Consider the following 17,962-nt stretch of genomic DNA (forward strand, 5'->3'; position numbering starts at 1 on the left):
CCTCCAGGAATTCCTCCGGGGATTCCTCCAGGAATTCCTCCGGGGATTCCTCCAGGAATTCCTCCGGGGATTCCTCCAGGAATTCCTCCGGGGATTCCTCCAGGAATTCCTTCGGGGATTCCTCCAGGAATTCCTCCGGGGATTCCTCCAGGAATTCCTCCGGGGATTCCTCCAGGAATTCCTCCGGGGATTCCTCCAGGAATTCCTCCGGGGATTCCTCCAGGAATTCCTCCGGGGATTCCTCCAGGAATTCCTCCGGGGATTCCTCCAGGAATTCCTCCGGGGATTCCTCCAGGAATTCCTCCGGGGATTCCTCCAGGAATTCCTCCGGGGATTCCTCCAGGAATTCCTCCGGGGATTCCTCCAGGAATTCCTCCGGGGATTCCTCCAGGAATTCCTCCGGGGATTCCTCCAGGAATTCCTCCGGGGATTCCTCCAGGAATTCCTCCGGGGATTCCTCCAGGAATTCCTCCGGGGATTCCTCCAGGAATTCCTCCGGGGATTCCTCCAGGAATTCCTCCGGGGATTCCTCCAGGAATTCCGCCGGGGATTCCTCCAGGAATTCCGCCGGGGATTCCTCCAGGAATTCCGCCGGGGATTCCTCCAGGAATTCCTCCGGGGATTCCTCCAGGAATTCCTCCGGGGATTCCTCCAGGAATTCCTCCGGGGATTCCTCCAGGAATTCCTCCGGGAATTCCTCCAGGAATTCCTCCGGGAGTCCTCCAGGAGTTCCTCCGGGGATTCCTCCAGGAATTCCTCCGGGGATTCCTCCAGGAATTCCTCCGGGGATTCCTCCAGGAATTCCTCCGGGGATTCCTCCAGGAATTCCTCCGGGGATTCCTCCAGGAATTCCTCCGGGGATTCCTCCAGGAATTCCTCCTGGGATTCCTCCAGGAATTCCTCCGAGGATTCCTCCAGGAATTCCTCCGGGGATTCCTCCAGGAATTCCTCCGGGGATTCCTACAGGAATTCCTCCGGCGATTTCTCCAGAAATTCCTCCGGCGATTCCTCCAGGAATTCCTCCGGGGATTCCTCCAGGAATTCCTCCAGGGATTCCTCCAGGAATTCCTCCGGCGATTCCTCCAGGAATTCCTCCGGCGATTCCTCCAGGAATTCCTCCGGCGATTCCTCCAGGAATTCCTCCGGCGATTCCTCCAGGAATTCCTCCGGCGATTCCTCCAGGAATTCCTCCGGCGATTCCTCCAGGAATTCCTCCGGCGATTCCTCCAGGAATTCCTCCGGCGATTCCTCCAGGAATTCCTCCGGGAGTTACTCCAGAAAATCCTCCGGGAATTCTTCCAGAAATATTTCCGGGAATTTCTCCAGAAACTCCTCCAGAAATTCCTCCGGAAATTCCTCCAGAAATTCCTCCGGGAATTCCTCCGGGAATTCCTCCAGAAATTCCTCCGGGAATTCCTCCAGAAATTCCTCCGGGAATTCCTCCAGAAATTCCTCCGGGAATTCCTCCAGAAATTCCTCCGGGAATTCCTCCAGAAATTCCTCCAGAAATTCCTCCGGGAATTCCTCCAGATATTTCTTCAGGAATGTCTCCAGGGATTTTATCAGGAATTCCGTTAGCAATTCCTCAAGGGATTCATTTAGAAATTTCTCCAGGGATTACTTTAGAAATTGCTCCAGGGATTCCTTCGGGAATTTCTCCAAGGATTCCTTCGGGAACTCCTCCAGGGATTCTTTCAGGAATTTTCCAGGAATTCCTCCGGGGATTCCTCCAGGGTTTCTTCCGGGAATTTTTCCAGGGTTTCCTTTGGAAATTCCTCAGAGGTTCCTTCAGGATTTCCTCAGGGGTTCCTTCAGGATTTTCTTCAGGGATCCTTTAGGATTCCTTGAGTAATTCCTCCAAGGATTCCTTCAGGAATTCCTCCAGGGATTTCTTCAGGAATTCCCCCAGGGATTCCTTCAGGAATTCTTCCAGGGATTCCCCCAGGGATTTCCCCAGGGATTCGCCCAGGGATTCCCCCAGGGATTCCATCAGGGATATCCCCGGAGATTCCCCCATGGATTCCCCCAGGGATTCTCCCAGGGATTTCTCCAGGGATTCCTTCAGGAATTTCCCTCCAAAGATTCCTTCAGGAATTCCCCTCCACAGATTCCTTCAGGAATTCCTCCAGAGATTCCTTCAGGAATTCTCGCAGGGATTCCTTCAGGAATTCCTCCAGAGATTCCTTCAGGAATTCTCCCAGGGATTCCTACAGGAATTCCCCAGAGATTCCTTCAGGAATTCCCTAGCAATTCCTTCAGGAATTACCCCAGGGATTCCTTCAGGAGTTCTTCCAGGGATTCCTTCAGGAATTTCTTCAGGAATTCCTTAGAAATTCCTTCAGGAATAACCCCAGGAATTCCTTCAGGAATTGTCCCAGGGATTCCTTGAGGAATTTCTCCAGGGATTTCTACAGGAATTCCTTCAAGGGATTCCTCCAGGGATCCCTACAGCGATTTTTTTCTAGAATTCTTCCAGAGATTCCTTCAGGAGTTCTTCCAGAGATTCCTTCAGGAATTCTTACAGCGTTTTTTTCAGTAATTTCTTCACAAATACCTCCATGGATTGCTTCAGGGTTCTTTTTTACATCTTTTAATCATTTTATAGTACGTCAAACACGATCGCTACTGTACTGCATTATTGAACTTTTAAAATGTTCGCTTTTTTTGCCAAGCCAATCGAAGAAGTTCGTTGAGCTTTGCGTTGGACGAAGGTGGTGCGGTTGCGGCGATGGTTCGCTTGCAGGAAGGAAGACCCATCGCCAAATGAGATGTCTTGGAACTGTGAAAAGAAAAGCGAAAAAAAAGCGACGGCGCTTCACCGGAAGCCAGAAGCCGGCGGCTCCCTGGGCCAACTTGGATGGTTGATTTATGGCTTTCGATATCGACCGTAATTGAAGTGATGCGGCCGGGAGTTGAAGTTAATTGTGTGCTCCATTCTTAAATAATGGTCGTGGTGAAGAAGATGCTCGGCGAATGGCGAAGATGATGATGCTGGGACGTGTCTCATAAACGGTGGCCTAGGACGATTTTGGGGTGGAGACGAGCGCGAAATGCTTTTGTTTAGAACCGTAATATAAATCGTGGCTTTGTGGATTGTAAGTCGACTGTGAGAGTGCTTAAGGTGTGGTTCTGGAAAAGCGAAGATGCTTAGATGTTGGCATGTTTTAGAGGAGGATTTATTTCGCTCAGAGTACAGATGTTAGGCCGTTAAATGTTTATGGATGGTTTGTGATGAATCTAAGTCATTGTATAATACTGAATTGGCGTAATTCGCGTTTACATGAAGCGGAGGTTGAGTGCCACGAAGGTTTATAAACACTATGAGAAATTGTAGCTTTTTTAGTTTGAAACCAAGTCTGTTTTGGAAATTTGGTTTTCACAGTAGGCCTGGCCATGTTAATGCTTGTAATGCATTTCCGATGCACTGCAAGCATTAATAATGACATGAAAAAAGATACAATTACAGTCGACTCTCCACATGTCGATGTTCTACATCTCGATATCTCTCCCTATCTCGATGGTTTGGTCGGTCCCTGCAATCTGCATACATTTTACCTTTCTACATGTCGATATCTCCTTATCTCGATATCTCTCTATCTCGATGCGATTTCGTTCGTTATTGTTCGAGATTTTCTCTCCATATGTCGATATGCCCGTTTTTACAGGTTGCTAGATCTCGTTTCTTAGGTGCAAAACATTCTGTGAAGGTGAAGTGACATCTGTTTGTTGACGGTTTTTCCTAGTTACGGACGATTTTTCAATCTAGTGTGCATTACAAATTTGTTCTTGAGTTCGATCTCTCCCTATCTCGATGGTCCCTTCAATATCGAGATGTAGAGAGTCAACTGTAGTTTGTCAATGAAATCTAACGGCAATGGGCGCAATAAGAAAGTTGAAGCTTTGCAATCATAAATCTTGAGTTTGTTTGTGCTACTCCAGTGGCTGAAAAGCACGCACAAGGTACAGTTTGATTACTGCTTGAGCTTCTGATTAATCTTGAATACAAACTTCTAAGTTCCACGTAAAATTTCAGCAGCGGCGATAGCTAAAACCCACCTGTATTAATTTAGCTGTCTATTGCAGCGTAAAAGCCGTTTCAGTTTTCGTAATGAGTAATCATAAACCAACGCCAAAGTTTTTGCCCTTATGACGGTATGGCAAAACGGAACCCCACACCTATGCCATGAAAACACTATGGGAATGCCTCATCCCCACTGAGCACACCGACACCAACCGGCAGCGAGCAGCCAAAGTTAAATGTGTCCCACTTGGCTGCCTGCTGGATGTTCAACTGCAAATGTCAGTCACTCACTGTGTCAACTTCATCCCACTTACTGTACCTAGTGGAAGGATCCTAGCCTAGTCCACCCACCACCACCACAGCACATGGTTGAATCTGAGGAGGACGACGACGACGATCATAATGCAAGTTGCAGCGGGCAAATGACTGCCGCCGCCACTACCGAGCCGAAGTGGGTACAAACTGCAAACTGAGGACCGGAGGGTACGGAATAATGCCATTAAGGACAATAGCGCTCACTACAGAAACGATGAGACATGCAGCTCTGCACACAGTATCTCTTCCCATGCATAGTTAGTTTGATGATGAGTAAAGTCAACTTACTTCCGCTGCATAAAACTTCATATCGGACTCATTGAATACGCCATGCTGGGAGAGGTGGTAGTGCAGATCGCCACCGTTCATCAGGTCCAGGATGAAGCACAGTTTGTCCGGGGTGTGAAATGCATACGTCATGCACACAATGAACGGGCAGTCGACCTAGAAAAGGGGAAAGAGAAAGAGAGAGAGGGGAAAAAAACGATGAAGAGATTACTCCGGTTAGCATTATTATTTCTATCGGTTGATTGTGGGTGGAACGAGGTTCATCGGGGAGATGGAAAAAAAAGTAATTAATTAACACCGTAACGTTACCCTAGAGACACATACGGCGCGGGCAAAAAGTGGGCCGCTACTGGACGAAGAGTTCAAGGGATTGAGAGCAAATCGATTTCGATGGTTATTGCAGGGAAAACATTTGACCTGATTGCGATTAAATTGTTTTTGAGCTTTGATTGAGACGAGATTTCAGAATAACATTCAATTTTATTTAGATTGACCAGAATAGAATGACTGAACACATGTGGATTGATTCGTTTTCCCTAGAACCGTGATCGGATATAAAATTGTTAATCAAATAGGCACCCAATACCCATTCGAGCTATTGGATTTAGCTCTAATAAATAGATTTCCATACATTTTTTAACCTTCATCCAGCCAAAGAACAGTTTTCACCTTCGGAAAAGCACAAAAATGGTCATATTTTTAATGGTTTTCGATGGGTTTTGATGAAATGTTCACAACTTCCCGAAAAACCTTTCCCGGGACATAGGTTCCTGGTCCACATGGTTCCGGAGTTATTCCGGATTTTCTTGGGGTACCAAAATTGGCCACATACTTTGCACAACGTTTATCTCAAGATTCCGATGAGATAGAAGGAGGTGTCTTCGGAAAATTTATTCAGCAGGTTAAGAACTAACTGGCAACGGCTACTTTGGTTCGAGATTTGGTCGCTAGGCGGCGTCAGGGTCAAGAATATTCCTCATATCTCAGAATTCTGATAAAATAGAATGATACTGTCTTCGGCAAAGTTCTTCAGCAAGCTTAGAACTATTCCAAAGCAAAGTCTTTGGTTTGGAATTTATCCGCTAGGTGGTACCTTGTGTTTAAAAAATTCAAACACGTGTATCTCGATACTCTTAGGGGCTGTCCATAAACCACGTGGTCATGAGGGGGGGGGGTTCGGCCAATGACCATTTTGTATGGAAGAAAAAAAAAATTGTATGGACTAATGACCACGCGGGGGGGTTGAGAAGTCCCAAAAAAATGACCACGTGGTTTATGGACAGCCCCTTATGAGCTACAAGCATGCCATTTTAGGAAAAGTTGTTCAGCAGCCTAACAACTATCAGGCAATTGTGTACATTAGAGTGGGTCATCGTTTATATTTAAATTTGAGACGATGGCGGAAACGTACATCCGACTAAAGAGTGAAGCCAGGCGAATCGGATTAGTCATTAATGTGTCGAAGACAAAGTACATGATGGCAAAGGGCTCCAGGGAGGAATCACCGCGCCCGCCACCCCGAATTCATATCGACGGTGATGAAATCGAGGCGGTTCAAGAATTCGTGTACTTGGGCTCACTGATGACCGACGACAACGACACCAGCAGAGAAATTCAGAGGCGCATTGTGGCAGGAAATCGTGCCTACTTTGGACTCCGCAGAACTCTACGATCGAATAAAGTTCGCCGTAACACGAAGTTAACCATCTACAAAACGTTGATTAGACCGGTCGTCCTCTATGGGCACGAAACATGGACCCTACGTGCAGAGGACCAACGCGCCCTTGGAGTTTTCGAACGGAAGGTGTTGCGTACCATCTACGGCGGAGTGCAGATGGAAGACGGGATTTGGAGAAGACGAATGAACCACGAGCTGCATCAGCTGCTGGGAGAACCAATCATCGTCCATACCGCGAAAATCGGGAGGCTACGCTGGGCGGGTCACGTCATCAGGATGTCGGAAAGCAACCCGACTAATATGGTTCTCGAGAATCATCCGACCGGTACAAGAAGACGTGGAGCGCAGCGAGCTAGGTGGGTCGACCAAGTGGAGGACGATCTGCGGACCCTACGCAGAGTGCGGAACTGGAGACAAACAGCCATGGACCGAGTGGAATGGAGGCGGCTACTATGTACAGCAGAGGCCACCCCGGCCTTAGCCTGACCGGTAAGGTAAGTAAGACCTTGTGTTTCTCCGAGATAATCTTCTATCCTTCTTAAACCTCAACTGCGAGGCACAATAAGGATAGGATTATTAGTATGTTGTTTATTAGCTTTAATTATAACCTATATGGCTCTTCGCATTATGTATGTGTTCTTCACAGTGTCCTCTGTGTATATTCGTCTCTGGCGTTCTTCAATCGATACCGAATTGGTTTTCATCGCTGCTCTTTTTTCTTGTGTTGTGATTGTAAGAGTTTAATCGTGCCTAGTTTGGGTAGTGGCTATGGCATGGGCTATGGTTATGACAGCTCAGATCAATCTTCAGCATAAAAGAACAGCTTTGGTCCTAGAACCTTACTTTCGTAGGGGGGATTTCCATGTAGATGTAATGCTTTAATTAACACCTATATGGTTCTGCTTTTTGCGTTTGACTCGATGTTTGCTACTTTCCGTAAAATTGAAATGACAATCTTGCGTGTCATGCCTCGAGTCCCAAAATGTTTTGATAAAACTGCTTGTTTGCAGCCTTGCTATTCCTTAATATTGATGGGATATACTGTCAAGTTTATTCCGTATCATGCTTACCAAAATGGAAAGTCCACTGTGATTTGTTTACACAATGTTGTTTACGATATCGGAAAAGCATTCATGCAAAAACAAATTTTGTTTGGGTGTTTTCTTGGATTTCCAGGATACTTTTGAACACGTACCTTTCGATTCCATATTGGAAGCCGCACGGATTGTACTATTTATCTTTCAATGATTTCCAATTGGATTTACCAAATGCTCAAAAACCAACATCTCTTCTCGGCATTATGCCAAGCAGCGATTAGGAAATTGAGTGTTTGTGGATGCCCCCATGCGAGAGTCTAGTCACCACTTTTAAGGAATCTCGTAGCAGAAACGCAATTGAAATAACTCAATGTGGTTTTCCTACTTATGATTTTGTCCATTACAAGCCTCAACAGGCTGCTTCATTTGTATATCTTTGCTGAGAATCCGACTGTGGAACTTTGAATAATTTGACATGTAACTACCCAGTTTTTACGCAACTGCGTTTCCGAGTACTTGGTAAACACTTGATTAAGTGAAGCCTGAATCTTCAGCATGTTCTGTTGATCTGAACCCGGTGTGGCAAGTAGCTATAGGCTTACTTTACGCTTTATGCGTTTTTTACAGTGCCCTTTTCAGGGCGCTGTTTGAACCCGTTGTGGTACACTTATGCGATCATGTCGACCCTATTCCCTTTTCTTCTCTTTCCCTATTCCATCCCTTATTCCTCCCTTCCCTCTCCCTCAGGTAAATGATGAATAGGCTCGTATTCATGGCGATGACACGAATTTCCCAAATGGAGGAGAACGTGCCTCTGGAGCCGACCTACTGATACCTGATACGATACCCATAATGTATACACATTGAGTGTGTTCAGTTAAATAAGAGTAAATCAGTTTTGTAGCTTCAATAGAAAATCCAAATTTATTATGAAGTTTGGTGCAAAGCTTTGCATGGCAAATCATGTCTAATGCCTTTGAAAAATGTAGCAAAACTAAAACTACTGGTTTTCCTTTGGGTCGCAATATCTGTAAATTTCAGGATATTTTTATTGTAGCGAATGTTCGCGGAATATATTCTACGCTACTCGGGGGAGCCTTGGGGGTGTAATTCTGATAATTTAGCAAAACATTCACTTGGTGATCTAGGTCATCCAAAATATTCTGGTAATAAGACCTTCAAGCTCTACAAGCTCTACTGTTGTTTCTCTTTACTATATCGGTGTTATTTTTTCACGATTATTTCGGTTGTTTCTCATAATATGTCGAAAATCTCTTTGTTTGGTTATTTATGCGGCCACTGGCGTACAAATGATTTTTATGGTATTTTGAAGTGTGGGTCGCAAAATCTATATATTGTTATAACCGGACAGGACTCCGAAAGTTACTCGAGGACTCCAACGGAGTTCTCTGAGGATTTCTGGGGAGTCCCCCCAGGATCCAGGATTTTCCTGAAAACTTCTTCAGGTAACTTAACCAAGAGTTCCTCTAGAAATTTTTCTTGGGAATTCTCCAGGAAGTTTTCCAGGAATTTCTTCAGGAATCATTCCTAGACTTCCTCCAGGAATTGATCATGGGATTCCTCCAGCAATTCCTCTAGAAATTCCTTCAGAAATATCTTCAGGGATTCCTTCAGGACTAACCCCATGAATTCCTTCACAAATTTCTTCATGGATTCATCCAAGAAGTCATTCAGATTTCTCCAACTTGTAATTTCTCTGGAAAATTCTTCCAGGACTTCCCCCAAGAATATTTCCAGGGCTTTCTCCAGGAACAACTGCTAATTCATGTATGAAGTATCAGTAGGTCAGCTCCAGAGGCACGTTCTCCTCCATTTGGGAAATTTGTGCCATCGCCATGAACACGAGCCTATTCATCATTTACCTGACGGAGAAGGGAAGGAAAAAGGATAGGATCGTTATACTCGCAAAAGCGTACCACAATGGGTTCACATAGCGTCCTGAAAAGGACACTGTAATAACGCATAAGCGTACCACAATGGGTTCAAACAGCGTCCTGGGAAGGGCACTGTGATAACGCATAAAGCGTAAAGAGAGCCTATAGCTCTTTAGCACAGCGGGTCAAGAACAACAAATTCATAAAGGGATTCCTCCACGGTATCTTCCAGAAAATCTTCAAGGGATTCCTGCAGGACTTTTTCAACAAATTCATCCCGGAATTCCTCTAGCAATTTCTCACAGGGGTTATTCCTGAAATACCTCTAGGGATTCCTTTTAGAATTCCTCCGGGAATTTTCAAAGGGATTCCACCACGAATCCAGAGATTCCCTCAGGATTCAACCAAGAGTTTATCCAGGAATTTCATCATGGAATTCTGCAGGGATTCATCCTGGAATTCCGTCAAGAAATCCTACAGAGATTCCTCCAGAAATTTCTTCTAGGATTTCTTCAGCAATTCCTCAGGGGATTCTCCCTAAATTCCTTCAAAGTTTCCTCCAGGGATTTCTCAAGGGAATCCACTTGGAATTCCTCCAGGGATTCCTCTAGAGATTTCTACAGGGGATCCTCTAGGGATTCCTTCAGTGGTTCCTCTAGAATCTCTCCTCCTATATGGATTCCTATATGGATTCTTCTAGGGATTCAATACTGGATACAATCAGAAATTCATTTAGAAATTCCATCACAAATTCATTCAGAAATTCCTTCAGAGACTTCTCAAGAATTTCTACAAGGGATTCCTCCACTATTTCCACTTGGAATTCTTCACGAAACTCTTTCAGGATTTTAATCAGGATTTCTTCAACTAATTCCTCCAAAGATTCTACCATAAATTCTTCCCAAGAATTTCTCTAGAGATTCCTTCAAGAATTCTTACTCCAGGAATTCCTCCAGAAATTGCTCCAGGAATTCCTCCAGGAATTACTTTACGAATTCCTCCAGAAATTAATACAGGAGTTCCTCTCTCTAGGAATTGTTCCGGTAAATACTACAGCATTTCCTACAAGAAATATTCCAAGAATTCCTCCAGGAATAACTGCAGGAATTCCTACTGAAATTGCTGTAGGCATGACTACATGCATTCCTCTAGAGTCTAGAAATTCCTGCAGGAATTCCTCCAGGAAATATTCCAGAACTTCCTCCAGGAATTGCTCCAAGGATTCCTCCAAGGATTCCTTCATGAATAATTCCAGGAAATGCTCCTGGAATCACTCAAGGGAATCCTATAGGAATTCCTCCCGGAAATATTCCGCAAATTCATCCAGAAATTATTTTAGAAATTCCTCCAGGAATTACCCCGTGAGTTCCCTCAGGAAATACTCCAGGAATGTCTCCAGGAATTCTTACATTGAAACAAAAAACTTCAAGAATTTCATCAAGAATTCCTTCAGTAATTCCTCCAGGAAATCCTCCAGGAATTTCTTTAGGAACTGCCCCAGAAAATTCTTTGAAAATTTCCTTCACAAATTACTACAATAGTTTTTACAGAAAGTTCCCCAAGAATTCCTCCAGACTTTTCTTCATGAAAGTCGAAGTAATACCTAGAAATATTGTCGTAGGAGTTTTTGGAAGAATTTTTGAAAGATTTCTTCAAGGAATTTCTCCAAGAATTTCTTGAAGAAATTCTTGCAGGTTTTCTTGGAACACTTTCTGGAAGAATTTATGTAGTAATTTGTGAAAGAATTTTAATGAATTTTCTAGAGTAATTCCTGTAGTATTTGCTGCAGGCATTTATGGAATACAACCTGGAGTATAACCTGGAGTATATCCTCGAGGAATCCCTGGAAGAATTCCTTGAGGAATGACTGATGGAAGGCTTTACTGGAGGAATTTATCAAGAAGTTCTGGAGGAAGGATTCCTGCCGGAATTTCTCAAAGTATTCCAGCCGGCATTTCTTCAGGGATTACTGCAGGAATTCCTTCAAAGATCCCTTCGTATCGTAAAGGTTTCCATTAGGGGCCCATATTGCCACAGCTGTCGGTCCAGGTTGTTTCCGGGACTCCCGGTTGTGGGCATAGAGGCATAGAGTATCTTCATGCCTGTCACACGGTATATATGTATATTATACATGCAAAATGTTCATTGGCAGAGGAAGCTCTCAGTTAAAAACTGTTTATGTGCTCATGGAACACTAAAGCCAAGAAGCAGGCTTTGCTCCAGTAGGGACGTTAAGCGAGGAAGAAGAGGAAGGGGTTTCTGCTACGATTTCTACAGGGAATCATCCTGGTATTCTTTTAAAGATTCCTTCAGGGCTTGTGGGCTTCGTGGCCATTCGGCTAGAGGCGTCAGTCATCTAGGCGTTTCCTAAGCCTAAGTGTAGGTTCGATTCCTGCTCCAGTAGGGGAAAACTATTCGTGAAACGGAGAATTCTCCACTGAGCCACTGGGTGTTATGTGTGTTGTCCGTTGTCTAATGTAAGTGCTTGTTCTGTACAACCTCTCTGGTTGAAGACGGTGAAGTGTCTTTTTTTTCTTCAAACAATAATAACAAGCAACACATTCAGAATACATCCAACCTACTGTAACACTGATTCAATTAACTCTCAAAGGCTAATAGTTCAAGTTGATGGAAAAGTTGATTTCTCTCGTACCCCAACACTAGTATAGCAAAGATAAAATTCCCAATTTCGGTCAGAACGCTTAACCCCCGGGCGAAAAGAGTAAAATAACGATAAGCCAAGGATTAGTGTATGCATTACCACCATCCCCGACACCGCCAACCGGGGGAAGAACGCGTGACCCTAATTCAGCGGGTGCTTTTACGCTCCTTGGCATTCAGTTGCATCAGCAGTTGCACTGGAACTAACGAGCTGTAATGGCCTCAAAGCGACCGAACGATCTGCCCCTGCTGCTGGCTGAAGGAGCTCGGAGCAAAGTGCATTTCTTTCTTTTTCGCCTCATTTCACGCTGCTTTCGCTTTGGCACATCCATTTCGTAGGGACCCCGCCCGGTCTGTGTGCGGTGTGGCTTGGCCATTAGGGGACTAACTCGTCCAGCTTCCTCCTTTTATCCCAAGTATAAGAGTCGTCGTCGTTGTCGCCACCGCCAGCGTGGTGGAAGAAATCTTGTCAAGCTGTCATTTCCTCTCGAAGCAGAAGAAGGGGAGGAGCGCGCCAGGCAAGTCATTCATTGTAACGATTTGCGCCCTCCCATAGTCCCTCGGGCGACCGACACTAGCGTGCACAGAGGGGGGCAAGGGGGGGCACTTGCCCCCCCTTCTATTAAAAAAATCTATGCACCATTTTTGCAATTCTTGAACCTTGGATCTTACCACGCAATGTTGAGAATCACTGAGCTATGGTGCACCATTGGCACATACAATTTCTTAGTATCTCATGCACAACCATGATTTTCTCAGAATCATCTAGTCTAAACTCACTTCAAACTAATCAGTGATGTCAGCACCACATTTGAAAAACATGCACCATTTCGGCATTTCGTATTCCAAAACTGTATTCCATGTACGTGAACCATGGTGACTTCGGCACCACATTGAATTCTAAGCACCATTTTTGCAATTCGTGCACCTAGCCATACAAAATAACGAGTATCACTGAATAACAGTGACGACTAATACAGCACACTAACATTATGCACCTTCTTCAAAGCTTTCAATGCACCATCATGATGTCCACAGAATGATCTAGGTATCCACGCATTATGATGATCGCATGAAATGTCTTTTTACCAATTAAGTATCTATTGCCTCATACTGATATGCACCATCATGAAATTTCATGCACCATCACAGCTCTTCAAGCACCATTTCAGCGTTTATCATATCACTGAGCCGTGAGCATCACTTAAAATACATTTATTTGTATGTTATGCACCATTTTTGCAATTCGCGCACCTAACCATAAGCTTTGAAAAACGGTGACAACTAATGCATCATCTAGTATCATGCACCTTCTTCAAAGCTTTCCAACCACCATTTTGGCATTCACTATATCATCTAGGCATCTTATGCACCATTATGATGTGGTTCACAAGTGAATTTGATGCACCATTTTGACATTTCGCATACAAAATAGCATTCCTTGTTCCTGGTCTATGTTGATTTCTGTGCCGTATTGAGTTTCCTGCACCATTTTTGCAATTCGTGCACCTACATATGGAATTTGTTGAGTATAACTGAATCATGTTAAAACTAATGCACCATACAAACATCATGTAGCTCCTTTGCATTCCATGCACCACCATGATGATCACATAAATATCTAAGCACCATCTCACGTGTCATCTGTTGACTTCCGCACCATATTAAATTGAATGCATCATTTTTGCAATTCTTGCATTTTGGATCTAATCACCCAATGTTGAGAATCACTGAATCATGGTGGCAACAAATGCACCGCTGATACATACAATTTTTTAGTATCTCATGCACACCCATGATGATCTCAGAATCATTTTTAGGCTAATCTCACGCACCATCTTTTAACTAATCAGTGATATCAGCACCATATTCGAATAACATGCACCATTTTGGCATTTCGTATTCCAAAACTGTAATCCATGTACGTGAACCATGGTGACTTCGGCACCACATTGAATTCCAAGCACCATTTTCGCAATTCGTACACCTAGCCATACACAATGTCGAGTGTCGCTGAATAACGGTGACAACTAATGCAGCACACTAACATCATGTACCTTCTTCAAAGCGTCCACAGAATGAACTAGGTATCCACGCATTGTGCTGATCTCGTGCACTATCTTTTAATCAACTAGAAATCAAATGCATCATACTGATGGTGGTGCCATCGTTAAATTTCATGCACCATCATATAAAATACTTTTATTTTGTATTCTATGCACCATTTTTAAAATTCGTGCACCTAACCATGCAACATATTGATTATCTTTGAATAACGCGACAACTAATGCAGCACACTAGCATCATACGCCTTCTTCAAAGCTTTTCATGCACCATTTTGGCATTCATTATACCATCTAGGTATCTTATGCACCATTATGATGTGGTTTACATTTGAATTTGATGCACCATTTTGGCATTTCGCATACAAAATAGTATTCCACGTACCTGGAACATGTTGATTTCTGTGCCACATTGAGTTTCCTGCACCTTTGCACGAATTCCATGTGCACCTTAATATGAAACATGACGAGTATAACAGAATCATAGCTAATGCATCATACATACATCATTCATTCCATGCACCACCCCCAAGCAACACACATGTTATAATAGAGTTGCGACAGCGCAAGTTTTGGTTGTATAGAAGTTTATTTTACGTAATTCTAACATTGTGTTGAAATTACGTAAAATAAACTTCTATACAACCAAAACTTGCGCTGTCGTAACTTTTATATAACATGTGTGTTACTTGGGCCATGATGTTCACAGAATTATCCAGGCATCATCTCACACACCATCTTTGAATCAAATATGTGTCTAATTGCGAAATAATGCACCATCGTTAAATTTTATGCATTACTAAAGCTTTCAATGCGTAATCGTGGCGTATATCTGTAGTAATCCGTGAAGGCATTCCAGGAGAAATCCCTGGAGAAATTTCAGGAGGAATCCTTGAAAGACTTTCTGGAGGAATCCCTGAAGGCATTACTAAAGAAGTGCTTTAAAGAATTCTTGAACGTAGCTCTCAAAAACTGGAAGAGGAGTCTAAAGAAATTCCTGTAGAATTTGCAGGAGGAACTACTAAAGGAATTGCTGGAAAAATTATTGAAGGAATTCCCTGGAGGCATTTGAAGAATTTCCTGGGGGAATCCGTAGAGGAATTCGTGAAAGAATTCATGGAGGAATTTGTGGAGAAATATTTCGAAAAACTCCTGGACAAATTTTTGGAAGAGTTCCTGCAGGGGCTCATTAACGAACCCCTGGAGTAAACTCTGGAGGCATTCCTGGAAGAAACCCCGGAGAAATTCCTGGAAGAATTTCTGGAGGATTCTCTGAAGGCATTTCTGAAGGAATCCTTGGGAGAATGCCTGGAGGTTTCCTTGTAAGAATTCCTGGAGGAACTTCTGGAAGAATGTCCGGAGGAATTTCTGCAGAAATCCCTGAGGAAATTTCTAGAGTTTCTAGAAGAATTCCTGGAGGAAGCTATGAGAAGTTCCTGGTGAAATCCCTGATGTAATCCCTGGAGGAATCCGTGAAGGAATAACAGGATGAAACACTGGAGGGGTAAGAGAAGGAATCCATTAAGGAATCCATGAAATAATTCATGGAGGAATTCCAGAATGAATTGCTGGAGGAATTGCTGAAGGATTTTTTGGAAAAAATCCTGCATGAATTTGTGGAAGAATTACTCGAGAAATTCAATGACGAATCCTTGCAGAAATAACTAGAAAAATCTCTGGAGGAATTTGTGGAGTAATTTCTGGAGGAATCAGTGGAGTCATTCCTGAAGGAATTTTTGGAAGAATCCGCGAAAAAATTCTTGGAGGAATTTCTGGAGGCATGCTTTCAAGAATCATTGGAAGAATTTCTGGAGGATTTTCAGGAGGAATACTTGGAGGAATCCCTGGAGACATTGATAGAGAAAATCCTAGAGAAAGCTTTGGAAAAATTCCTAGAGAAATCCCTGCTGTAATCCTAGGAGGATTTCCTGAAGGAATCCGTAAAGCAATTCAAGGATGAATTCCCGGAGAATTATTAGAGAAACTTCTGGAAGAATCCCTAGAGGTTTTTTTCTGGAGAAATTCCTAAAAAAAATGTAGGAATTCCTGGAAGAATTTCTGGAGGATTTCCTGACGGAATTCTTTGAAAAATTTCTTTAAAAATATTTGCGGCTTCCTGAAGGAATGATTAAATGAACTCCTCGAGCAAAAGAATTCCTAGAGGGATTTTTGAGGAATATCTAAAAAAACCATTGATGAATCCCTGGAGGAATTCCTGGAGAAATTCCTGGCGAAATCTATGGAGGAATACCTGATGCAATTTTTCGAAGAATTCCTGGAACAGTTCCAGGAGAAGTTTTTTTTTTCTGGAGAAACCCGTGGATAAATTCTTGTAGGAATACCAAGAGGAATTCTTGGAGGAATTCATGAAGAATTTTTACGATGATTTTCTAGAGCAATTAATAGAGAATTTTTTATTGATGTCGCAGGAGAAATTTCTGGAGAGATTCCTTGAAAAATTCCAGAAAAAATCCTGATAAAAGGTCCGTAGAAATCCCTAGAGAAATTTCTCGAGGAATTCCTGGAAGAGTTCCGGGAGAAATTTCTTCAGGATTTTCTGGAGAAATCCGAGCAGGAATTCATTTAGGAGTCCTTGCAAAAATTCCTGGAGGAATCTCTGTAGAAATTCCCGAAGGTATTCAAGATGGAATTAACGAAGGAATTTTTGCAGGAATAATGGAGGAGCTCCTGGAGTAATTTCCGAAAGATGTTTTTGAGGATTTTTTTGCGAAACATTCTTAGAGAAATTCCTGGATGATTTTCTTGAGGAATCTCTGTGGAAGTTCCTGGAAGAATCCATGTTTGACTTCCGGGAGGTATTTCTGAATAAATTCCTGATGATTTTTTTGGTGGAATAACTAGAGAAATTCCTGGATAAATTCTTTAAGAAATTTCTGGACAAATATTTAAGGCTTCCCGGAGGAATGTCTAGACTCTAGAGGAACTCCTAGAGGAATTTGTGAAGGATTTTTTTTTTGAGTAATTTATGAAGAAACTCATGGATGCACTCCTGGATGAATTCCCGACGAAATTCCTGCAGGAATCCATGGAGAAATCCCTAAAGGAATTCCTAGAGAAATTCCCAGAAAAGATCCGGGAAAAATCCCTGCTGTAATCCTAGGAGGGATTCCTGAAGGAATCTGTGAAGGAATTCAAGGATGAATCCCTGGAGAATTCCTAGAAAAAAATCTGGATGAATCCTTTAAGATTTTTCTGGAGAAATTCCTGATAAAATGAAGTAATTCCTGTATAAAAATTCTGGAGGATTTCCTACAGGAATTCTTTGAAAAATTTCTGGAACAGTTGCGGGAGAAGTTTTTTTCTGAAAAAATCCGTGGATGGACTCTTGGAGGAATACCTAGAGGAATTCTTGGGGGTATCCATTAAGATTTTTTTAGAAAATTTTCTGGAGCAAAAACTAGAGAAATTTTTATAGTTGTCCCAGGATATTCCTGGAAAAATTCCAGAAAAAAAACTCCTGTAAAAAAATCTGTAGAAATCCCTGGAAAAAATTTACGAGGAATTCCAGGAAGAGTTCCGGGACATATTTCTTCAGGATTTTCTGGAGAAATCCGAGCAGGAATTCCTTAAGGTATCCTTGCAGAAAATCGTGGAGGAATCCCTGTAGAAATTCAAGATGGAATTACTGAAGAAATTTTTGAAGGAATGAATGGAGGAATATCTGCAGGAATTCCCGAAAGAATTCTTTGAGTTATTTTTTGCGAAACATTCCTGGAAGAATTCCTGCAGAAATTCCTGGATGATTTTCTTTAGGAATCTCTGGAGAAATTTTTGGGAGAATCCATGTTTGCATTCCGGGAGGTATTTCTAGATGAATTCCTCCGGAATTTTTTGGAGGAATTTATTTATGAATTCTTAGAGGAATAACTAGAGAAATTCCTGGATCACTTCTTTAAGGAATTTCTGGACAAATATTTAAAGCTTCCTGGAGGAATGTCCTCGAGGAATTAATAAAGGTTTTTTTTTGAGAAATTTCCGAAGAA

The 17,962-nt window shown here is 42.8% G+C and overlaps 1 protein-coding gene across 7 annotated transcripts in view; it reads right to left on the reverse strand.

Annotated features, from left to right (window-relative positions):
- LOC109426380 (G protein-coupled receptor kinase 1) overlaps window positions 1–17,962 on the reverse strand; it is a 359,171-nt gene that overhangs the window by 24,077 nt on the left and 317,132 nt on the right. For all 7 annotated transcript variants that reach the window (XM_029875606.2, XM_029875602.2, XM_029875601.2 and 4 more), the window contains one exon: window positions 4,625–4,780. In XM_029875606.2, coding sequence (XP_029731466.2) covers window positions 4,625–4,780 — 156 coding nt within the window. The remainder of the gene's footprint in view (window positions 1–4,624; window positions 4,781–17,962) is intronic.

The sequence above is a fragment of the Aedes albopictus genome, chromosome 3, assembly GCF_035046485.1.
Source record: "Aedes albopictus strain Foshan chromosome 3, AalbF5, whole genome shotgun sequence".
In the NCBI taxonomy this organism is placed as follows: Eukaryota; Metazoa; Arthropoda; class Insecta; order Diptera; family Culicidae; genus Aedes; species Aedes albopictus.